The 25,572-nt window shown below is 34.9% G+C and overlaps 2 protein-coding genes across 2 annotated transcripts in view; one reads left to right on the top strand and one right to left on the bottom strand.

The window, feature by feature from the left end:
• Positions 1 to 8,347, bottom strand: part of LOC123533921 (ribosomal protein S6 kinase-related protein-like) — a 27,706-nt gene extending 19,359 nt beyond the window's left edge. Inside the window, exons 1-5 of the mRNA XM_053519263.1 lie at positions 8,156 to 8,347; positions 5,313 to 5,516; positions 4,566 to 4,649; positions 3,955 to 4,023; positions 2,033 to 2,105 (exon numbers count right to left, since the gene is read on the bottom strand). Coding sequence (XP_053375238.1) covers positions 2,033 to 2,105; positions 3,955 to 4,023; positions 4,566 to 4,649; positions 5,313 to 5,516; positions 8,156 to 8,215 — 490 coding nt within the window. The 5' untranslated portion in view covers positions 8,216 to 8,347. The remainder of the gene's footprint in view (positions 1 to 2,032; positions 2,106 to 3,954; positions 4,024 to 4,565; positions 4,650 to 5,312; positions 5,517 to 8,155) is intronic.
• LOC123533920 (RING-type E3 ubiquitin-protein ligase PPIL2-like) lies at positions 8,342 to 24,722 on the top strand. Its single transcript, XM_053519262.1, has 19 exons — positions 8,342 to 8,442; positions 9,982 to 10,080; positions 10,666 to 10,728; positions 11,300 to 11,403; positions 12,067 to 12,158; positions 12,458 to 12,547; positions 13,849 to 13,924; positions 14,562 to 14,662; positions 15,254 to 15,298; positions 15,690 to 15,765; positions 16,933 to 17,039; positions 17,713 to 17,802; positions 18,170 to 18,203; positions 18,797 to 18,914; positions 19,771 to 19,827; positions 20,391 to 20,460; positions 21,690 to 21,752; positions 23,193 to 23,338; positions 24,510 to 24,722. Exons 1-19 carry the CDS (start codon positions 8,411 to 8,413, stop codon positions 24,604 to 24,606), a joined length of 1,560 nt encoding a protein of 519 aa, XP_053375237.1. The 5' UTR covers positions 8,342 to 8,410; the 3' UTR covers positions 24,607 to 24,722.
• The last annotated feature ends 850 nt before the right edge of the window (positions 24,723 to 25,572 follow it).

Below are 25,572 nucleotides of genomic sequence, written 5' to 3' on the forward strand. Positions count from 1 at the left end.
AATTGTGTTAGAGATCCACTAGGCAATGCTACATACCAAATATCAAAGGCCTACGCCTTGAACTTTCAGACAAGAAGATTTTTTTTCCTATATAAGTCTATGTTAAACTTGGGACACCCAGGGCAGGACCTCTTTTCACCCAAGGGGCATAATTTGAATAATTTTGGTAGAGGACCACAAGGCAATGCAACACACCAAATATCAAAAGCCTAGGCCTTGCAGTTTCAGACAATAAAAGTTTTAAAGTTTTTTCCTATATAAGTCTTTGTAAAACTTGAGACCCCCCGGGGCAGGGCCTCTTTTCACCCCAGGGTAATAATTTGAAAATTTTTGGTAGAGGACCACAAGGCATTTATGCAACACACCAAACATCAAAAGCCTAGGACTTGCAGTTTCAGACAAGAAGATTTTTAAAGTTTTTTCCTATATAAGTCTATGTAAAACTTGAGACCCCCCGGGGCAGGGCCTCTTTTCAACCCAGGGTAATAAAACACAGTAAGTCTTAATTAAAATGGATCTTTAAGCTGGTGCATTAGACATTCATAAAAGTACCTTATTGCTACAATCATATAGCCTCCAATGAGTTTTAAAACATGCATTCTACAATAGTTTTCCATGAAAGAAAACAAGACAAGAGGGCCATGATGGCCCTATATCGCTCACCTGTTATCATTGCACTTGAGGACAAGAGGTCCTCAGAAAAAATATCTAAGTCCAAAGGACAGGAACAACAAAGGAAAGAAATTTAACAAAAAAGAAAAAAAAATTCTTACAAGGTACAGATATGTCAAAATACACCTAAAAATTGGAGGTACCATCCATGTTGTACCACAGAAAAGTGGTCTCGATTTTTCCCTACGGCCAATAATAAAAAATTACTAAAAATAAGCTATTTATAGTAACGTAAAAGGGAAGTAATTAAAAAGAAAATTATTGTAAGTGAACAAAAGAAGGATCTGCCAAATAAATCTGTTGACATAAATGAAATTTCAGGTCAGTATCTTCATTAGTTATGGAGATATACCCTTTTAAATTTGAAATAAAGGGAGGTAATTTGACATAAAATCAGTCCATAGTTATCTACCCTGATTGGCTCAGTCCAAGTAGTGACAATAATGAAATTTCAAATAAGTCCTATAAGTACTTACTGATATAAATCCATTTTGACTACAATCAGGGGAGGTAATCAGATATAAAATAAATCTGGAACCTATGGAATCCAAGATTTATTATTGTTGAAGATATTTTGAAAGTTTGTATCAAATAAAACTATAAATGAAGACTCCATATGGCTGCAAAAGCCAAAATAGCCAATTTTGGACCTTTAAGGGGCCATAACTCTGGAACCCATGATGGAATCTGGCCAGTTCAAGAAAGGAACCAAGATTTTGTGGTGATACAAGTTGTGTGCAAGTTTGGTTAAAATCAAATCATAAATGAAGTTGCTATTGTGCAGACAAGGTCAAAATAGCTAATTTTGGCCCTTTCAGGGGCCATAACTCTGGAACCCATTAAGGGAGCTGGCCGCTTCAACAAAGGAGCTGAGGTCTTATGGCAACACAAGTTCTGTGCAAGTTTGATTAAATTCAAATCATAAATGAAGCTGCTATTGTGCAGACAAGGTCAAAATAGCTAATTCTGGCCTTTTCAGGGGCCATAACTCTTGAACCCATACTGGAATCTAGCCAGTTCAAGAAAGGAACCAAGATCTTATAGTGATACAAGTTGTGTGCAAGTTTGGTTAAAATCAAATCATAAATGAAGCTGCTATTATGCAGACAAGGTCAAAATAGCTAATTCTGGCCCTTTCAGGGGCCATAACTCTGGAACCCATTATGGGATCTGGCCAGTTCAAGAAAGGAACCGAGATCTTATGGTGATGCAAGTTGTGTGCAAGTTTGGTTAAAATAAAATCATAAACGAAACCACTATCGTGCAGACACGAAATTGTTGACGCACGGACGAAGGGTGATCACAAAAGCTCACCTTGTCACTATGTGACAGGTGAGCTAAAAAACTAAAAGATACAAACCTATGTATAAATGCTTTCTAGACTGCCAGTATTCATGACACTTCACTACAAATGGATGATCTCCGAGTATGGACTGAAATATAATAGTTAACATAATCACCTGGTAATTTGTTTTTCAAATAATTCTGTTCAAATAATTATCATATTTTCCCAAAACATCAAAATCAAGTTAACTAAGGAGGTCTCAGTGCATTTAAATAAAGAAGCACTCACACCTTTTCAGGGTTCGACACTAACAGTGTCCTGGGGGCCCGCGGATCCCAAATTTTGAGGGGGAACACCCACCTCTAAAAGCTGGGGATTCCTCCTGGATACCTATTTATCTAGGCCAATCATAAATAAAAATAAAGATAAATACCTGTTTGAAAAATATTGTAAGTTATTTTGCTAATAACAGTTAAAAATATATATGTAAAGCATCTACACGATATTAAACTTGTCTCAAGTATTCGCGATTTTTTTTGACATTGAAACCAAACATTTTGCAGCTAAGTGACGGTATGTGAGTGGTGCCTCACCACCACCAGTAAAAAAATTAAACATTTGAAGAAAGACTTTAGACACAGAGGACGTTTGACTAAGAAAAACGTGATCATGGATTTTTAGAGGGTTGGTTAAAACAATTTGACTGGCTTCAATATGACAAAGCAAAATAGGAAATGAAGTGTATGCTCAGTATACGAGTCAGAGCACCCATATCCAGCAGGAGATGTGTCAACTTGAGAATTCAAACAGTGAAAAAACCCACAATGCTTCAGAAAGTCACAAAAATAATGTTTCTAAGTTTAAAGCTAAGAGCTCTATACCTGGAACTTCACAGGGTGAAAAAACTATCCAGTATGCCTTCTAAAACTAACTTACCTGTTTAGAAATGTGCATTACATTACAAAATCTGGGAGGCCGCACACAGATTTCGTGAGCCTATGTCGGCTTAATAAAGCCAATCTCGACATCGGTGACACTTATATGTTACAAATACGGCAAACGAGCTGATGCTAGATTTAATGTAAACCAAAACTCCCAATAAATGGTCTTAAAAACCTGTTGCCACTGTTTTTATATATCACATTAAGAGGGATCCCAAAGTCTGAGGAGGACCCCCAGATTCAAAAAGTAGAGATTCCTTTGGGCACCCAGTTAAAATAAGTTAGTGTCGAACCCTGCTAAAAGTTTTTAACTCTCACCACCTGTAATGTTTTGTAAGTTTACTGAAAAAGTGATCTTAAGAGTTAGTCATAGTAAGCTTACAAGATGTGACTGGCTTTCCAGTTCCTGTGTTGTATGTTATTTCACACTATCTGTAACTATTTCCAAGACAAGTTTATTAATCAAAAACATTATTACCAATTGCCTTTACCTTATACATCTGGTATAGGTATGTGACACACCTAGTAGAGGTTGTGATACAACTAATACTGTAACAGGTATGTGACACACTTTACACTTATATGAGAAATGCCTAGTACAGGTATGTGACATACCTAATACTATTATGTTATACATCCAGTACAGGTATGTGACACACTCAGTACAGGTATGTGATACACCTTACACTAGTATGTGAAACACTCAGTACAGGTATGTGACACACCTTACACTAGTATGTGAAACACTCAGTACAGGTATGTGACACACCTTACACTAGTATGTGAAACACTCAGTACAGGTATGTGACACACCTTACACTAGTATGTGAAACATTCAGTACAGGTATGTGAAACACTCAGTACAGGTATGTGACACACCTTACACTAGTATGTGAAACATTCAGTACAGGTATGTGAAACACTCAGTACAGGTATGTGACACACCTTACACTAGTATGTCAAACACTCAGTACAGGTATGCGACACACCTTACAGTAGTATGTGAAACACCCAGTACAAGTATGTAAATGAGAAAAACTTGTAGAAAGAACAAACCTGAATAGCTGCTTCATCTTTACACTGTTGTATTGCACTTTCAACTATAATCTGTTTCTTATCTAGCACCTGTCACACAAGAAAATCAGCAATTAACATACTTTAAAGCAAACCTACTGAAGCTTGAAGACCTCAAAATTAATACCTTACTATACCGTACATCAGGCTTTCCAGCCAGCCATTACAAAAAAGTAGGAGAAAAATAGGAATAAATGTGGCAAAAACGTTGTAGGAAAAAATTAGGAAATTTGACGAAAAAAGTAGGAGTTTATGTAAGCTACAAACTTTGACAAAAAGAGCTTTTGGGACAAAAAAGGGCTTTAAATTTGCTCTGAAATCAACTGACATTTCAGGGTTCACAACTGAATGCACTAAAGACACACCTACTGAATCCAAACTACTTTCATAAACCACAGTATATACTGTTTTGAACATTGACAAAAACACCTGTTACAGGCAACTAATTTAAGAGTTCTGAAATTTTCCTTACTGAAACTGTCTGCAGTAGTAAGTAGGTAGAGCACAAGGCTGTTAATGAGGCTAAGTGAATGTTTTCCTTTATGGGTTCACAGCGACTGTAAGTTTGAACAACTTGAGATTATTTAATTTACCTTCATAGCATAATACTGTTTGTCATCTTCTCTTCTCACTTTCACCACATTACCATATGCCCCCTTTGCTATAATATCTATAATCTGTCAAATGCAGAAACAACATTAAACTTGAATGCAAACATAGAAATAATACTGATAGTAAAATTGATTTTGTCTTCCAACTTAACATGCAGAAATGTCCATTTATTCATGTAAATCGATCATAGAAAGAAATGCTTCTCATCAAAAGCTTTACAAGAACTGATTACAACGAATACATTTCTAAATTTACTGCTTAAATTTTAGACATTTCACAATAAGGACAGGTTATAGTCTTAAATCAAATAACAAACTTTATTTGGCTAGGTATTTGCAACAGCACGAATAAGAAAAGATGATAAATCCTTTAAAAACTCAGAGTTCTATATTCTTTCTTTTAGCATTAAGAACAATGTTTGCTACTGTTTAAATTGGCAGCTAGTCAAATTGTTAATTATACAGTGATGCTTAGCTCTTTATTTATAATAACCTGTACTCAAACTGAACTGATACTTTTACCAGCAGTGAGATAAATGATTTTCAACTAAATTTCTTTGCGCAATTATAACAGGAAGCATTTACCTAAGTTACAGTTTAAAATTTGCAACATTTGAAATGATATTTCAAATCCTGAATTCATCATTCATTTACAGATTAGCTATGAAATGTATCTTACGTCAAACACAAGACTTAGTTTAACAAGTAGAAAGGAGATTGAAAATGTACATCAAAATCTGTGTCCTGGGTTTTGACAGGAAAGTCTGGCATAAAGAGTGCCTCTACCAATGGAACAGACAGCTGAGGTTGTTGGTTCTTGTCGGCCGAGTCTGAAGTATCCACTCTATCTATTTGTGTAGTGGATTTACCTTTGAACAACTTCCAATTGCTCACCTTTCCACCTCGGTTAAAATCAGAATTAACATCCAAAGTCTAAAATATGCACAAAATAATCATAATAAATTCATTAAACATTTCTGCATATAAATGGTAATTTTTTATGGGACTCTGCCCTTATACATGTTCATGTTTATTGTTATTTAAACCAACTTATCATTTATTTATGGCAATTGATGGATAATCAAAATGAAGGGGATTTTGATCAAAAGGGTGGGCACTTGGAGAGAACCACCAACCTTCTGCAAACCAGTGTACATCGTATACATTGTGCTGTCAGCAATATCATGAATATGGCAGTCCAAAGAAGAGCATGTTCATTTTTGGTAAAAAAGAAAAGAAAAGAGTAATTTATATAATAAATCCCATAACAATTATTTTTGCTCCATCTACATATTCTGACATCAGTGTGTCATTGACTGATACTGCAAATGCATTACTCAATTATTCGGATATACCTGCCTGTAGTGAACAATTATGATATTAATAATGTCTCATGTAGCTTGCTCACGAATGTGTTTCTTCGTGTATATTTGATAATCTTACTAGCACTCCACGTTATGGTGCTGGTATTGCAGACAGGCAAACAGAAACATATACAGCTCTACCTTGGAGTTCATCTGAATCATCACTTTTTAGATAATAATATTATACATATGGCGATACTGTGATGTCGTATCATAACATACCACGATACAAAATTCCTCATAATACCCATCTCAGATGAAATTATTTTATGAAAATGAAAGTTTATGTTACCCGAGACTGTGTTTTGTGTATCTAGTACTACCCTCAAACTAAAAAAACTAACGTTCTTTTGGTTGAGTCAACCATAAGGGTTGTATCCAATTTATACATTGCACTAAATTGTGACATATGTACAGCACAAAACGATGTCAAAACCATGCATAAGAGCAATGCTTACAATAAAAAGATTAACTTACTAGACACTCCAGTAACTGTTGAAAGAATACCTAGGTGACTGAACTCTGGGTTATGTGTGTAGGTCTATAAACGGATGCATTGCCATTTTACAAAGGGTCTAGCTGTCCGGTAACGCAATACTTTATCTTTACATCATCTTTGAAACTTGTATTTATCAATATTTGTACAACAACAATGGAACGCTTTTAAACATGATTGTAACTTTGAGCAAAAGGGTTTTAAACACAAATATTGATCAGATTTCAGTAAATAACTTATTATCTAAATTATAATATAACATTTTAACAGAAAAATATATAACTCATAAAACTGATCATTAGATGTCCAGAAAATCCCTGTGTAGGACAGGCTTGGTGTCCGGTAGTCCAACTAATTGTACGCAAGTTGCGATATTGTGATAATTTTTGCACAGGTCAATATCTCTTCTCCACGTATTTATAACATAGGGATTACCTTTTCTGTGGTGAACCTTCGGCGTCGATGCTACGCGGCGATTTTTAAATAACATTTTAACCATTAAAGGGACTGGCCTCCAGATCGTTTGACAACAACAAAAAATTTATTTTTTTAGATATCTGGAAATAAATGCTATATTTCTTAAGAAGGCTTTAAAACTTAATTACTGACAAACTATATGTTACGGAAACACATGAGAATTTGCTGTTTTTACTACGTTTTACGATGAAAATCGAAAAGCATTTGTAACGCTTTACTCCAAGTAAACTGTCGCGATTATAAATATCTATATTTTGAAGTCATAATTCACTAATTCCGCTATAGCGCTATTGGTTACGACGACGGGAAAATGTCTTTATTGCCGTGGTGGTCCGGGGTTCGATACATCTTTTTTTCTTGAATTGGAATTTTTAAAGTATTTTAGAAACAAAAACTCATATTCTAATGTTCATAATATGACCAAACTTCAATTTGAAAGAAAGATTATTTTTAGCCAAATCTGGAGGTCAGTGCCTTTTTTTAAAAAACAAAAATATTAATTAGTGAAATTTTAAGATACCTGGAAAGAATATCCATTTCTTCCTTCCATTCAATTGATGTTCACCTGCTAGTTATACCAGAAAGGGGCGTCAAGCAGTATACATACATACATACATACATATATGTTTATGTGAATAAACAGCAAAACACGAGTTTGTCACTGTTTTAAACAATGCAACCTAAAGTTTACACACATTTTACATGGCTCGATCCGCTTCGAGTCAAGTGATCGATAACGACTAACCGCACTGTCAGCTGTATTGAGTGTAATGGAGGACATGTAAATACAGCGAGGTAGCCAAATGAAACATGTAGTGTTTACGCTTAATTAACGTGTTTTACTGTTATGTTTAAACCATAAAATGATTCAGTTTTATTTTGTTTTACGATTTCATCGTTTTTAAGTACATGTATATTGCCTGATCGTGTTTTTACCTAAAACTATTTTCACCACAGAAAAGGTCTTTACTGGTTTTGACGTAAAGAGAGGGATTCTGCCCTATCACGAAAATACCTCAGAATCAGTTCTGACGTCGAATTATTTGGATAGGTGTCCGGGGACCAGAGAGAACGCAGGCTAAGCATCCAGTTACCGGACAGCTAGACACTTCATTTAATGAAACTCAATTGGTTTGTTTCGTCCAAAAACCCAGCACCTAATTTCATTAATTAATTATTTGAATTAGACATTATTTAGAAGATCATTTTTTTTAGTTTAGACAGGAAGGGGCTACCTGAGTGTCTGGGACGGACTGCGCCTTTCTCAGCGAGTGCTTCTGGTTGTTGTTGCCCATCTTATGTATGAAAAACAGCCCTCATGTTGTCTGTTCAAACTTTTAAATGGTTCATTACTCAATAAATTAGTTTTCTTTGTTGAAAATGTCAAATTAGAAAAACTTTAATTTTGTGAGCATTAGAACTACACGACGTGATTTTCACTCAAACGCTTGGGTGAGAAGAAGCAAACGTCAAGACACCGAGAGTGAAAAATGGGAAAGAAACAGCATCAAAAAGATAAACTGTAAGGAAAACGTGATCATAATTGACCTAACTTTTCTGGCAAAAATACATTAAATCGCGTTTTATAATTTATAATTTGTTATGGTATTTATACAAATCGATTTACTATGTTAACATGTTTGGTACGAAAAATGGTTATGTTCGCTCTCATGTATGCTCGTACTCATAACTGTATTTTATTGTGTACAGGCTTGCACCTCTTTTTAGAACAAATATTACAGTGGCATTTTTTAAATGTAACCATGACATATGCAAATTAAGATAAAGGCAGATGTGTTGATTGTTCTACAGAAGTACCTGGTACAACTGACCAGTGTCTTTTCCTGGGCCCCTATGCTAAAGTCTCATTTTTATTAGTCAGTTTCCTTGTCTGTCTCATTGTCCCAACTTCAACTGGTCTACCTGAATATCACCTCACTGTCGGATCCTTGTAATAAGACCTCAACAAGATGAAGATGTAGGAGAAGCATAATTACAATACTTTTTGACATCCATGGCAAAAATCCCTCGCATACAAAATTGAGCAAGTACAATTAACAGCATCTCAATATGTCTGCAACAACTATGGTCAAACAAGCAGTGTCAACCATTCAATTAAACTTTAAGCTTTAAAAAACTTAGGTGACAGATGCGTTTAAAACCTCCTGGGCACATGCTAGGTGCTGGTGACCTCGCGCAGAGGTGCTGTTTTTGGGCCATATATAGGTGACTAGACATTTCCTTATCTAATTAATAAATCTAGTCCATGTATACCAGCATCACCTTACACATACTAGAAATCCAAACAACCTAATTCCACATTCCTGTACTAGATAATTAAAAAAAAAACAGATCAAGATCAGTGTTCTTCTGGAATATCCACCAGGCCATGTACAGTTATTTTCAAGCCTCCTAAAATTAAAGTTCCTCTTAATTAAGCTATTGCTCATGCTTTAATGCAGAATTTTTGTTCTTTTGACAGTGTACCTTAAGAGTTCTACTTTTTATGCCCCCGGTGTCTACTGATGCGGGAGGCATATAGTGATTGTCCTGTCCGTCCGTCCGTCCGTTCGTTCATCCGTCCGTACGAGGTTAACCAAATGGGACCGTTTCGTCTAGCATCAATACCCCTAACTAGAATGACTTGATACTAATGCAGATGTAACCTGTGACCATTCCTCATCTTCAGACATCACCTGACCTCAGTTTGACCTTGACCTTGAACTTGACCTCGTTTTGGACTTAGGTTGCTTTGTATCGACAAGGATGCCACCGGGGGCATCAAGCATTTATTGAACGCAGCTACTTGTTTTGACAACTGTCAAAAGATTTGCTCTTTTCATTATAATTGGTTTTGATTGTTTGGGGTATTCATTGGATAAAGATGTAGATCCGAGAACAAAATTTAGACATCATTTTACATAGTAACTAAGTTTGGAGCATATCTTGGTGTATATGAAACTGCAAAACAACCTCAATTAAGAATACAAGCTATTAGAAGATGGTGTTATGATATACCTGACAGAAAGCAGGCTGCTAGACTTTTATTTCATTTTTTTAGATATTTGACTACAACAGAGTGGAAAAATGAATTCGGTGGTTACAAAGGGAAGCAGCTCAAAAATCAAGAGTTCCGTAGACTACCCTTCTCCTGCTGCACGTAAGTTATCTCTACTTCATTCTTTTGCAGTGTTTAAAATATGTGTGCAGACATGTCTGGTAGATATTTTAATATTTCTTCATTTATTTTGCATCAGCTATAAATCTATAGCAGTAACAGTGCAAGTTATAAAGAAAGGATGTATACCATTTCTTCTAATGTCATAGATAATAAAAATTATAAAAATAATGATGTAATGATATAATAATGGTGATTCTATTTAAAAAGAGAAGAACCCAGTTGTTACAGGAACAATTTTCATTGCAGATTTCAATGTATAAAACAGCATAAAGGGAGCAGTGGTTTAGTTGTTAAGGCATGGGTCGCTCTGTCTGTGTGTTGTGGGTTTGAGTCCCGGTAGGGTCACAGCCACAACTTCTCAAATGACACCAGTACTGGTTTTTCCAGGAAACAGACTCAAAAGTGGTTCAAATAACCTTCACGCTTTCATCATAATTGAGCTAAAACAAATTGGTATATATACTAAACTAAACAGCAAAACAGCATATTTGCAATTATTCTTACGGTCAAGTTTGAGTCACAGGAAATTTCTGTATTTTGTATATTACATTTTATGATTTCCAGGTTGTCAATGCAGCCATTTGAGAATCCACTTTGTACAAAAGATGGAGTTATTTATGATTTAATGTAAGTTTTTGCAAGAACTTAAATATCTTATGAGAAATTTAGAACTTAAGTGTTAAGTATTTCACAAAAATCATTTTAGGTTAATTTTGGTTATTCTGATATTCCAAGAATGAGAGACGAAAACATATAAAATAGTTTTGTCATAAAGTTCAAATTAGAACAAATTTTGGAAACCATAAGTTATAGCCTAAAAAAGTGTCTCGCAAAGGTACATGTTACTTGTATATACTTTAATACAAGAGAATTTAGGATTGAATATAAATAAAGTTTTGTAAAACAAATGCCAAGTATCGGTAATATATTTTACTTAAATAGAGCAGCGTTAGTCCAGGTTAATGCATCTTTTAATTATTGTACTTTTAAAAATGATACCTATTTGTTTTTTTTTCAGTAATTTCAAAAAACCTTGGGACCTGTATTTAGCTTCTGCATTCTAACAAAATATTAGTGGACATATAAAAAAAACGTAGATGAGATGGAAATATATGGTGGTTTTCAGCTCCTGATTTTATCTAGGTTATCTTGTATAGAAACTTCTCTCAAAAAATGATTTGTCAAAATTATTTTGCAGGAATATAGTTCCATTTCTGAAAAAGCATGGCATAAACCCAGCTACAGGTGAAAAGCTCAGTGCAAAAGATTTGGTCAGGTTGAAGTTTCATAAGAATGCTGATGGTATGCCACAGTTAATTTTTTTTATTTCATCCTAGCTGAAGGCTGAGGTGAGGTATAATTATTGACACTTGTCTGTCATCTGTCAGGCGTTCCTTGTGTTGCAGCTATGTCTCACAGGACCTCCACTGAAATTGTCTTCACATGTATGATCCTTGTATGAATCTGTCTCAAAATAGCATTCTGGTTGCTTAAAATGAAGTGGGTCCTGTGTAGAACACTAGTTGCATCACAACCAAACATCTCTGTTCTCCAGCGACTAGGATTTGATATGATTTCATCAAAATGATGGCTCAGTTACATGGACTGGGATTGTCTAGCTAATGGTCTTACTTGGTAAATGAATTTCATTGATGCGGGAGGCATATAGTGATTGTCCAGTCCGTCTGTCCGTACGAGGTTAACCAAATGGGACCGTTTGTTTAGCATCAATACCCCTTACTAGAATGACTTGATACTAATGCAGATGTAACCAGTGACCATTTAAAAAGTGATAATTGTTTGCAAAGAAATTTTATTTTACTGTGTGTATCTAGTGTTTGGAATATAAAATAACTGATTTTAAGGATGCGGCATTGATATGAATTGGTTGAATGGCAATGCTTTTTAAATTTAGAGTTTACGTTTTGTAAATTACTTAAATCTTCTTATCTAAATTGTATACAGGGAAGTACCACTGTCCAGTTACATTCAAGGTGTTCAATGAAAATACACATATTGTAGCTGTCAGACCGACTGGAAATGTGTTTGCTAATGAGGTAAATGTTTATATTTTATACTTCATTCTTGTAACTCTGTCTATTAATATTGAAACCTAAAATTTGTGAAGTAACCAAAGGCCAGCAAAAACAAAACAAAAAAAGCCATCAAATAAGTGTTTTATCACATGACATTAGAAATAAGGGTTTGTATTTTTTTCTTCAAATGTTGACTTTAGCTCAACAGAATAGACTGGTAAGTAGCACAAACCGTGGCCTAGTGATTTGTATAAGTTTTGTGAATTATATCAAGGATCTTTATCACTGTAGAATAGATTAAAACAGGCAGTATTTTGTAGGCTGTAGAGAGACTGAACATCAAGGCAAACTTCTGGAGAGATCTGATCACAGATGAACCCTTTACAAGAAAAGATCTCATCACTGTACAGGTAATCAAAAATAACATCTTAAGACTCATAACATAACCATTACCCTGCTAAATTTCTGTAATGAACTTGTCCATCTTTCAATTTGGACAATACCATTAACTGTTAAAAGGGGTGTTTACCAAAAAGATACTGACTGAATGGCGAACAGTGCAGATCATGATCAGACTGCACAGATGTTCAGGCTGATCATGATCTACACTGGTCGCAAAGGCAGAATCAGTCATGTCAAGCATGATAAGGGTTAATCAGGGCATAGAAAAATCATTATTACATGGTTCATGATTTGATTTTTGATGAAAACTTCTGTTGTTTTAGAATTCTGACATCCTAACAAAATAAGCTAAATTTTTTTTTTATAAATTATGAACAGCCTTTTGTTTGATTAAATTACTGATCTATAAATGTGCATGTTATATTGATTTTGAATTTAGTAGAATTGTGAAAAATAAACAGTTTCTGAAATAATCATCAGAGGAGAAATTTCGTCTGCAGAAAACATGCTTTTTGGACTAAATTTGGCCATCAGTTTAATATCTAATATCAATTGTGATTCAACAAAGATCAGTCAAATTTTTGTACTGATTTATCAACTTGGAAATCTTGACTGATACCCAACACTAGTGGTTACTTGTTTTAAAAAAAATCAGTGTTGTAAATAAAGTTATAGCTACAGATATTGCCAGGTAGTAAGTACATCTTGATGAGAAGAAAGTAAAAAGACACTGATTGTAAATATATAATAATTTTTAAAGAAAGCATTGATAAAATTCAATATATTTTAACAGGATGTTTTCAGTGAAAGCGAGATACTTTAGAATCAGAAATTTTAGCAACAGATTTATTTTTGCTATATTTGCTGTGTGTATTTTAAGAAAACAATACTCCTGTTAGTACTGTATGTTTCAAAATTGGGCAGATGTTGTGAATATACAGTACAACCTCTCCAGAGCGGACCTCTCTTAAGCAAAAAACCTCTCTAAAACAGCATCATCAAAATTTCCCTAAGCTGAAATATACTATCAAATTTACCTCTCCAGAACAACAACCTCTACATAACAGTCAATATTTATATATAATCTCCCAAATGCTCTACAGGGGTTGCACTGTACTACTGTATGCACCAATTTTAAAAATAGCAAACTTTTGACCTTGAGAAAATATCTGATTTTACAGCAAGTAGGCCTCTACTTGGATACTAATTTTTACATAAATGCACCATGATTTTTCTGACGAGCAGTAAATGTAGTTGGGACATGAATTATGGGATATAATTAAATGCTTTGATTTTCCATTGCTTGCAGGATCCATCAAATCTGGATAAATTCAACATTCAGAAGTTTTATTACATCAAGAACAATCTGAAAGCTGGGGAAGAAGGTAAGAGTAATATATTCACTCTCTGCTCCTTCCTCCACACCTCCCCCACCCCTGTCCTTGATAGATTAAGAGGGGAACTTTGTTTTGCTCAAGTCTGGTGGTCAGTCATAAGACCCTCTAATGCTTGAGCCAGCAGCAGTCAAACTTCCTGGGATGATTGCACGAGTGGTATTATTTTGTCAGTTTTAACACAATCAGTTAAAGTTCCAAACAAAATTAAAATGGTAATTCAAGATCATGAAGATGTGAGTTGTGAGTTGTAAATGCTTTTCGTATGCTTAAATATATTGTTACAACAGCTATAAGATCTGGAGTAAAATTAGTGTACCAAGAACACATTTCCTTAGGTAGGCCTTTTTTGTGTTGTTTGTGATTTTCTTCTTAATTCAGTTTTTGAAAGTGGTTGATTAAGGAAAAAACTAGGTTGCCAGTGCATTAAGTTTTGGCTAGAGTGCTTCAATTCCCATTTACTGTTAAAAATGGCTGAGTTTGAAATAAATCATTTATTCCATGCATCTTAGATACAAAATACTAAATGTGATTTTGCAGATAAGTTAATATTAAGTGAATGTTTTTGTCAGACAAATAGGTATTCAATATTTTATTTCACATTTGGTTTGTGTGTTTCATGTTTTAGATGAGGATGCTGCCTACAAGGATGGGAAGAGTAGATTAAAGACGGTCAATGCAGAGACACAAGACATTCTGGAGACACTGGAGAGAGAATATCAAGCTCCTGTATGTCATTCACTGTGTTATACAAACAAAAACTTTCCCACAATAAAAGCATAATTTGTGTGTTCTGACATACTGTATATGCTTACTGATGTGACATTATGCTTCTTGTTTGTTTTGTAGGGTTCAAAGTAAAACTGACATGGTTGAGGTCATCTGCATCTTTACAGCTGTAGTGGTGGAGGATCCCCACATTGCCCCACTGGACATTATTAAAGGCACTTTGGGTAGAACCACAAACCAGCGTAACGGCTTCCTCACATGACAACCCGAGCAAGGCTCAAATCCACAGAGATGAAGAGCAAGTGATTCAAAGTTGGAAACCACTCTGCCAGTTTGGCCACTAGGGACATTATGCTGAAAATATAGATTTAAAGCCTTCACAATTATTATAGTGTCTAAACTTATATGAGCATTACTATCTAATATGACTTTTAACAGAACATTCTGATATCCAAACAATCACAGTAAACATTGATACATGTATACTACATGTAAAGGTAGATTAATTTCATATGTACTTTCAGAATGAATAAAGTTTGCAGTTCTTGGTTTAAATGTTAATAAGTATTTCCTTCGTTTTATTACTTTCAGGAAAAAAAGCCGGAAAACAAAAAGAAGGCTGACAGATTTAATTCAGTATGTATACAAACAGGGAAATAATACTTTTATAACTGCATCTCGTGTATCAATTACTTTTCTGTAGATTTAGTTAATTTAGTTAATTGAAAATGTTTTGCTTTAGGCTGAAAAAGGAATTTGGTCAAATATCCTATATGTACATACCAAATGATCAAGATGTTGAGTTGGGGCCAGCATTCATATCTATTCCTTTTAGATTGTTGAATATTTAGTCCTTATTTCATCTAAAAGTTCAAGTTTAGAATTCTTTAAGGTGCTGCTAAATTCCTTGTTCATTTATAAGAATATTTACCTATATTCATGATTGTGTCTAACTGCTCCAAAAAGGCATTGAAAGAAGTGATACATAATGATGTCTGATACTAAGGTACTCTGCTTCTGATTTTAGGCTCACTATTCCACAGGGGCGGTGGCTGCCTCATTTACCTCTACAGCCATGGTACCTGAGACTGAACATCACGCAGGTATGGCCAAAATACTTTTAGTACTTAAGGTGGTTCTGCATGTTTGTTGCACGTGATGTTGAAGCTGAAAACATACAGTAAATGTGTGGCACCTCTTGCGTTAACTGATGAAAAACTAGCAGTCTTAATCCTAAATGTAATAACAAATTTGAAAAAGTGTCATAAAGTCAGCAACAGTGTCAGATTCTCTTTAATAATAGCCAAATATCTCAAAATTAAATACATTGACCTAATTATATAGTAGAAAAAACTTAGTAGTTAAATTTACGAATTTGAGAATTAAAATCTGCAGTGTAGGACTTTTTCATTAAATTTTAACACTGTCAAAATTTCTAGTTTTTCATTGATTTCCATTATGAAAACATGCTTGAGGTGCAAATTATTCCACTCGGTCAAGCAAAAAAATCAGGCACCTGAGCCTGCCTTTTTTATGCCCCCAAAGGGAGGCATATTAGTTTTCAACTGTCCGTTCGTTCGTTCGTTCGCCACAACGTTAACTTTTTGCATGAAGGCACTTTACTCGCAAACCACTGCACCCAGGACCTTCAAACTTCATGCTGATAGTACTTATTGAGTACACGACCCCTACTGACTTCGGGGTCACCAGGTCAAAGGTCAAGGCGCTGCGGGGGCATTTGCCACCATTAGTGACAGCTCTTGTTTAATTGACTAAATTTCCTTAGTAAGTTTTGAAAAAGCAGAATTTTATCAAACACTACACTTTGATCAGAACATACAGAACTACGTTGATATTTTGTTTTAAATGCAAACTTCAGTTCATTTAGCATAAGATCAGAATATGCCATTAGTGAATATCTTGTAATACATTCAGTGATTGTGTTATTATGTATAGCACAGCTTCTTATGAAGTTGTCATATTCTAAATTATAATTTTTTGATTGTCTGGCATCTCAGTTAGTGCTGTCTTGAAAGACATTTTTTTCTGTTTGGTAAAGAAATAATTTCTTGTGTGCTGAAATTTAAATCATAATCCTTAAAAACACAAAAGCAAGATCAGCTTTTTTCCATTTAGATTTGATAGTTTACCAAAACCCAATCTTGATTCGTCAAAACATGTTGGATGAAACTATAACAGTTTTCAACAATTCAGCTTTATATATTAACTAAATATTAAATGTGCTCATAAGATACTGTTTATATTTGCAGCAATTATAGATGAGGACATTATAAGGTATGAGAGAGTAAAGAAGAAAGGATATGTACGAGTTGTTACAAACTACGGTCAACTCAACCTTGAACTCCATTGTGATATGGTGAGATATTTGATACAAGTGTCTTATTTATATGTCAGAGGTCAAGTGCATACTGTTAATCTCAACTATTTGATATCCAGTCCAGGAGCCTTTGTGGTAGTGTGTTTGTCACTGATTTTGAATCACTAGCCCAACACTACTGTGGGTTTGAAATCTCACTTGGGGTGTAGAATTTTTTTATGTTAACCCTTACCCTGCTAAATTTCTGTAATGAACTTGTCCATCTTTCATTTTGGACAGTACCATTAACTGTTAAAAGGGGTGCTTACCAAAAAGATACTGACTGAATGGCGAACAGTGCAGATCATGATCAGACTGCACAGATCTGCACTGGTCGCAAAGGCAGAATCAATCATGTCCAGCGTGATAAGGGTTAAGAAACTATCAAGCTGGCTTAAGTAAGGTCAGTAATTGTACCCAGATGTCTGCCTGTATTTGAAATAATGCCCCGAGGGGCAGCAGGGGCTTTATTACACCATCAAAAGCTTGAAACCATATAGTTACCTAAAATTTTATAGCAGTCACCTAAAACCCAATAATTTAAAAAACAAACATACTTGAGGACTCCAATGGGCTTACAGTCTTCCCTTCTTTACAGCGTAACAAGGATGAAATTAATGTTGATGCTGCTTGGTTTTCTCAACTTTAAACATTCTATATTTTATTTTTTAAGGTTCCAAAGACTTGTGAAAATTTTATCAGACTGTGTAAGAAGGGGTATTACAATGACACTGTGTTCCATCGACTGATCAGAAATTTTATGGTAAGACTTTATACTTATTTAGTTTAATACATATTAGTAACAGAAAGTTAAGCTTAATGAATCATTGTGAACACCATTTTGCGAGAAACCGATGTTGAGGTTTTATCAGGAAATATGATTATGTCTGGCGTTTGATCCTGCGACCTTCAGATGAGGCAACCAGCATCTTATCCACACAACTACATGTAGAAATATTTATACAAGATGTGTATTAACTTACGAGTATTATTGTAAGATTCTTATTTTATTGCTATATATAACATAGAACTATTTCTATTAAAACCTATACATTTGAAAAAGTAGCAGGATTTGAACTTGAAAGTAAAACTGAGAATTATATATAATTATGTGTATTTATTTATTTCAGATACAAGGAGGGGATCCAACGGGCACTGGAACAGGTATAAAGACGCTTGAATACATCTACATGTACTGTGAAATAGTTATTATTAGTTGGGGACTAATTTTCATTGATTTATAAGATTTCCTTATAAGATATTTGCATATTAAGTTGAAATCCACAAATTCATATCCCAACAAGATAGCTGTTTTGGCCTAAACCATAAAATTTCATGCCCACAAATTTAAAAGACTTTACAGTAATTTTGTGATCTAGCTTAAAGTTTTGTACTGTTAACATGCACAGATACAATCATTTGATTGCATAATTGCACTAGAACTTATATTAATCTCTTTTATACAAGTCATGTGACCAAAACATCATTACTGAATTGTTGCTACGGTAATCAAGCAACCTTTGTAAAATTAGAAAGTCATATATATGTTAGTTTTTGTCAAGAGATTTGATGTCTTTATACCAATATTTAAATAAACAACCTATATCTGTAAATTCCTGCTTTCAGCATTTGTTTTAAATAAAAATTTAAAAGACTTTTTAGTACATTTTGTGGTGTAGCCCTTACAGTAAAAGCTAAAAATCAAATTAAAAGCACTATTCTCAAATATTTTTTTTATTCTGTTTACTATGACGTAGGTGGAGAATCTATATGGGGAGGAAGTTTCAAGGATGAGTTTAAACCCAATCTCACACATTCAGGACGAGGTGTTCTCAGTATGGCAAACTCGGGACCAAACACTAACAAATCTCAGTTGTAAGTTCTTACTTCATCTAAGAAAACACTTTTACTTTTGATTATAAATTACTACATTACTGAACTGGTAAGTTGAGTTTAACTAACTTCTGTTACAGTATTTTCATAATACACATATTCATCCTGAGATATCGTGGCCATTCAGGGGCCTCTATTGATGAGTGGTTAAGGTCACTGACTTCAAATCACTTGCCCCTCAACGATGTTATTTCGAGCCTCGCTAGAGGCATTGAATTCTTCATGTGAAGAAGCCATCCAGTTGGCTTATGTCATAATGTTTTCTCAACAGTCCATGCATCAACCGTTGTTTATTGCAGAATATACAGAGCTTGATCTTCTTCTTTGTTTAAGTGGCAATCAAATCGAGCCATGTTAGAATTGTTAATTTACAAGAAGTCAAGCCTAGAACTGATGTGCAGTTTTCACAAGTGATTATTCTGGCTAAACTACCATGTGACCTTCAGGCACAAATGCCTTAGGCATTAGTTCTCTGCTATGTTTAGACATTTAATCTGCTCTGTACAACATAACGAGCTGAACTTCAAAATCATTCAGTCAAAACTAAATCCTTTCAAAATTACACTGAAATATTAGACCAAAAGTCCACCTTCTATTGGGTTATAGTCACAATTACACTGATATATTTGACCAAAGTCCACCTTCTTTTGGATTTATTGTACCTGTGACCATACTTGAATGGTCACAAATTTACTGTTTGGTTTAATTATTAAATATTTGGTACTAGAAATATACTCAGGTACATGAGGTCATAAATAAGTCTATTTTAATTTCATTTGTTGCTCTAAATTTTAAATGTTTCTATTGGACTGTAACAAAACTAATTCTTCCATTGTAGCTTCATGACATTCAGATCTGCTAAACATTTGGATGGAAAACACTCTGTGTTTGGAAGGTAACATTTTTTATGTTTATGGTACTGAGAAAAGGGTATATTATGACTTAAAAGTTAACATAAATGTGAATAGAGCAGTGTATGGTGCATATCTTGATTTATCTATGATTTTTTTTATATAGCCGCTGACTTCAAATCACTGGCCCTTCGCCGATGTAGTTTGAATCTCACACAAGGCATTGAATTTTCCATGTGAGGAAGCCATCCAGCTGGCTTATGGAAGGTCAGTGGTTCTATCCAGGTGCCTGCCCATGATGAAATAATGCAGGGAGGGGCATCTGGGGTCTTCGTAAAGTCGCCACATGACCTATAATTGTGTCAAAAATGAAAATAATGTCATTAATAAACTTTTTTAAGCAACAACCATCAACACACATTAAGATGATGTCACAGATGATGTCATACACTCGATATGACATTCGCATGTCAGTATGGAAAAATATTTACGTTTTGGGTTCTGTTGTGAAAAAACTGAAGTTGAAAATACGTATATAATAACTTACATGAATGTACAAATAATTCAAACTGTGTGAGAAATTGTTTCTTGTTGATTGATGTTACAGAGTTGTCGGTGGTTTAGAAACACTGGATGCTGTGGAGAAAATAGATGTTGACAAAAAAGACAGACCTGTTGTAAGCCCTTTTTTAGCTCGACTTTTCGAAGAAAAAGTAGAGCTATTGCACTCGCCCCAGCGTCGGCTTCGGTGTTGGTTAAAGTTTTTGATAAAGTCAAATATCTCTGTTACTATCAAAGCTATTGACTTGAAACTTAAAATAGTTATTTACTATCAAAGTCTACACCAGGAGAAACAATCCCCGTAACTCTGATTTGAATTTTGACAGAATTATGCCCCTTTTTAACTTAGAATTTTTGGTTAAAGTTTTTGATAAAGTCAAATATCTCTGTTACTATCAAAGCTTTTGACTTGAAACTTAAAATACTTAATTACCATCAAAGTCTACACCAGGAGAAACAATATCCCTAACTCTGTTTGAATTTTGACAAAATTATGCCCCTTTTTAACTTAGAATTTTTGTTAAAAGTCAAATATCTCTGTTACTGTTAAAGATTTTGACTTGAAACTCAAAATAGTTATTTACTATCAAAGTCTACACCAGGAGACATAATTCCCATAATTCTGATTTGAATTTTGACAGAGTTATATCCCTTTTTTAACTTAGAATTTTTTTTACTGGCAAAGCTCTAATTCAGAGTCAAGCACTGAGAAAAGTCGAGCGCGCTGTCTTACGGACAGCTCTTGTTTATCAATCCTGTTTTGGAAAAAATGGGACGAATTAAGTGATGCTGTTTGTGTCTGTCTGTCTGTCTGTCCATCCATCTGTCATTCTGACTGTCCATTATATTTTGTGTCTGGAGCATAATTTGTGAAAATTTTACTTCCTTGTGCAGATATTACTGTCCATAAGATGTACTGGATTTTCTGATAATTAGGTGCAGTCAAATTCACCATGAATACTTATTTGATGATTTCCCATTATTTGTTTAACTGATTAGTCAAATCAGTTCAAAGCCTATAGTTTAACTTGTTTTGAATGTATGGCTACTTTCTCCTGTTTGTTCTCACATATATCTCAATCTCTTTGATCTAAAACTTTGGACATATATTGCCTTCCGTTGTGGAGTTCTTGTTTGTTTTGTTGGAAGTAAGTGAATTTTTCTTAGCTTAATCATAAAATCAGACATGGATAGAATGGAAGATTTATTTTTTGTAATATTCACAGATTAGCAAAATTTGTTTAAATGTTCACGATTACTTAAAAACTTTTAAAGTAATGTAGTTGTATACGAAATATATCATGTTTTAAAATAATTATCTGTTGAAAGTTACTGTACATTTCAGAAAGAAATTAAGATCGAAGGATGTGCTGTGTTTGTAGATCCGTTTGAGGAGGTTGATGAACAGGTAATCAGATGCTCTCATTCGTAATTATTTACTGTTAAAAAAAAACAACATGAAATTGTGACAAACCATATTTGCAAATTTTCACACGCCTTTGAGTTCCAGCCAGTGATTCGAAGTTCATGTTTATACAAAACCCTTTAACCCTTAGCCTGTTGGCGGCAAGTGATTCTGCCTTTGCGACCAGTGCAAGATCAGCCTAAACATCCGTGCAGTCTGATCATGGTCTGCACTGTTCGCTATTCAGTCAGTAAGTTTTCAGTTAACACCCCTTTGAATAATAAGTGGTACAGCCCAAACTGAATGATGGACCAGTCCATTTTAGAAATTTAGCAGGCTAAGGGTTAATTAGTGGAGTACAAGGTTCTTCCTATGACCCCTGGGAAAAAGATGGGTTATATTGGTATGTCCCATTTCAACTGTCTGTTAGACCATAGGGTGTTCCATGACAGACTTAAGAGCATTGGATATATAATGAACCCTGTTTTTGAGGTGGAGTAGATTAAAGATCAAGGTCTCAATGACATTAATCTGAAAATGGTTTCAGATCAATAAATAGAATATGCTTAGACCTAAGGCCATAAAACTTCATAGAGGTATTGCTTGTGCTCAGAATTGAGGTCAACGGTCAAGTCATAGTGACCTTGAGGTTGAAAACAGATGTTGATCTATAGTTGCAGAATTCTTGGTAGGAGTAGTTTGTCACAAAATCAAGGACACAGTGACCTTGACATTGAAATGGTTTCCAATAAATAACTAAAGAATGCTTGGGCCTATGTCTGTCAAACTTAATAGGATATTTGTTTCTTGTCCTTAGCAGACCCATACCATTTTTGGGGGGAGGGGAGTGGGGTGGCAATTCGTCAAAGGTAAAGCTGCAAGACAAAAGTGGTTTCCAACCATTAAGTTGAAAATACTCCGACCTATTATCTCAAACTGCATAGGCTGTTGACAGTAGCCAGTAGATGACCTATATTGTATATAGTGTTAGATGTTTTAAGATCAAAGTCACAGCGACCTCAAGGTTCAATACAGTTTCCAATCAATAACTGAAGAATGCTTAGACATGCAGTTGTCAAACTTCATACCATGATTGCTTGTAGTCAGAGTTTTGAGGGTCCTCAGGTCAAAGGTCAAGACGGCAGTAAACTCAAGTTTAAAATTGTGTACCATTACTTCTAACAGGCCATTATGAGTAGCATAATTACGAGATTTATAAACAGATCTTGTTTAAGCTTTGACTCGTGTTGAGAAGTTGTCAGTAACATCTACAGGACAAACTATAACTGATAGAATATGCAGGAACATTGTTATATTTACTGTCTGGTGTTAAGAAAATTCAGGAATATGCCTAGATATCTTAACTGTTATAATAGAGCTGAAACATTGTTAACAAATACAATAAAGATAAACAGCAATATATATATTTTTTTGTTTTTTCAGTTAGCAAAGGAGAGGGAAGAAGAGTTAAGTAGACAGGCACAGGAAGAATCTGAAAAGAAGAAGCCAAAGAGTAGAAAAGAGGAACCCAATCTTGTGCCAAAATCATTCACATCAGGAGTAGGCAAATATATAAACCCCAGCACTTTGTAAGTTTACACAGAATAAACTGATTGTCACTCTAAAATACAACTTACTGGATTGTTTCCTTGACCTGGTTTGTTTGAATGGCAATGTTTGTAGACATTTCACCAGTGTTGAATTTTTTTTCAGACCACCATTGCAAAAGATTTAAGGTCTTTATTCAGTAATCTGATATCCTCCTATAACTTGAACTTTGCCTCCGTGGGTTCGAGTCTTTTGAGGAGCTATCAGACCGGCTTGCAAAAGGGTAGTGGCTTGAAAATATGCCTTAGGTTTTTCTCCTGGTTCTTCAACCTTAACATTTAACATAATAAACAGTTTTGGCTTCCTTTTGTTTATTATGCCCCCGGCATCTACTGATGCGGGAGGCATATAGTGATTGTCCTGTCTGTTCGTCCATCCGTTCGTCTGTCCATCCGAACGAGGTTAACCAAATGGGACCATTTCGTCTAGCATCAATACCCCTCACTAGAATGAATTGATACTAATGCAGATATAACCTGTGACCATTCCTCATCTTCAGACATCACCTGACCTCAGTTTGACCTTGACCTTGTTTTGGACTTACGTTGCTTTGTATGGGCCATCTCTTGGTTAACCAAATGGGACCGTTTCGTCTAGCATCAATACCGCTTACAAGAATAAATTGATACTAATACAGATGTAACCTGTGACCATATCCTCATCTTCAAACATCAAACCTGACCTCAGTTTGACCTTGACCTTGACCTCGTTTTGGAAAATCTATCGGCAAGTATGCCACCAGGGGCATCAAGCGTTTACTGAACGAAGCTCCTTGTTTTGGTTTTTGTTTTAAAGTAGAGCAAATAGGAAAATGAACATACAGTCATTTGCACTTGAAAATAATGCTTCTGAATGAAGGTTCTTTTACTGACACTGTTGAAGAAATAAACATCATTATGAATGACATTTCTATTTATATACACAGGTCACGTATCATGTTTTCTGTATTAAAAAAGGTCTGAGACTGTTTCGATTCTGGTGACAGGGATTTGGATGTTATGAAATTAATGTTATCCATTACTGAAGAATAAATTCAGCCAGTACAAAAGTTATGCAGTGATTATAGTATTTGTTTTGTCATAATATCTCCCTTTAATTGATAATTTTACAGGATTTTTGCTCAGGTATTCAGCTTTCTGTGTGATATTTCAGGAAAAGACATACAACAGATGACACAGATTCAAGTCTTGTGACGGCAAAGAAAAAAGTGAAAGCAAAATCTGGATTTGGTGACTTTAGTTCTTGGTGATCAAAAATGCAGTGGAACATTAAACATCTTTTATTGCAGAAAATATTTATATGACGTATGTCAACTTTCATTTGTGACATTTATATAATAAAAAACAAAATTAAGAAAATTCTTTAGCCAGATTGTTATTATACATGTACATCCAAAATGTTAAATCATAGTAAAGGTTGAAGCAACTCTGACAAATCAAACTGAAAAGAACAGCTGCTCCCCTGATGTCATGGGGAAAATGCATTTTTATTATACGCTCGAAGGGACATGTTATATTATACCCCTGGTGTCCGTCTGTCGGTCTCTTAGCAATTTTGTATCCGCTCTGTAACTCTTGAACCCCTTGAAGGATTTTAAAGAAACTTGACACAAATGTTCACCATTCCGAGGTGACGTGCAGAGCGCATGTTTTGGATGTCTTCCTTGAAGGTCAAGGTCACACTTAAGGGTCAAATGTTATATAAGTTTGTTTCGTGTCCACTCTGTAACTCTTGAACAGCTTGAAGGATTTCAAAGAAACTTGGCACAAATGTTTACCATACCGAGACGACTTGCAGAGCACATGTTTCTGATGACCTGCTTGATTTGTTTGTTTTTTTTCCTTGTGCTTTAATACCGTTTTTCAACAGTATTTCAGTCATATAACGGCGGGCAGATAACCTAACTATTGTTCCTGGATTCGGTACCAGTACAAACCTGTTCTCCGCAAGTAACTGCCAACTTCCCCACATGAATCAGAGGTGGAGGACTAATGATTTCAGATACAATGTTGTTTATCAAATAGTCACGGAGAACATAAGCCCCGACCGTGGATCGAACTCGCGATCCATAGTCCAACGCTCTACTTACTGAGCTAAGCAGGCGGGCTAGGATGACCTGCTTGAAAGTCAAGGTCACGCTTAGAGGTCAAAGGTCATACATGACTTTGCTTTGTGTATATTGTTCTGCATTGCAGTGCTCTTGTTTTTATTTGGC

This window comes from Mercenaria mercenaria, chromosome 12, assembly GCF_021730395.1.
Source record: "Mercenaria mercenaria strain notata chromosome 12, MADL_Memer_1, whole genome shotgun sequence".
NCBI classification, from domain to species: domain Eukaryota; kingdom Metazoa; phylum Mollusca; class Bivalvia; order Venerida; family Veneridae; genus Mercenaria; species Mercenaria mercenaria.

Coding starts and splice junctions, on each gene's coding strand:
- LOC123533920 (XM_053519262.1), top strand. CDS start 8,411: ATGGGAAAGAAACAGCATCAAAAAGATAAACT. Junction 14,663..15,253: donor AGAGAGAATATCAAGCTCCT/GTATGTCATTCA, acceptor TATTACTTTCAG/GAAAAAAAGCCGGAAAACAA. Junction 18,915..19,770: donor AACACTAACAAATCTCAGTT/GTAAGTTCTTAC, acceptor CTTCCATTGTAG/CTTCATGACATTCAGATCTG.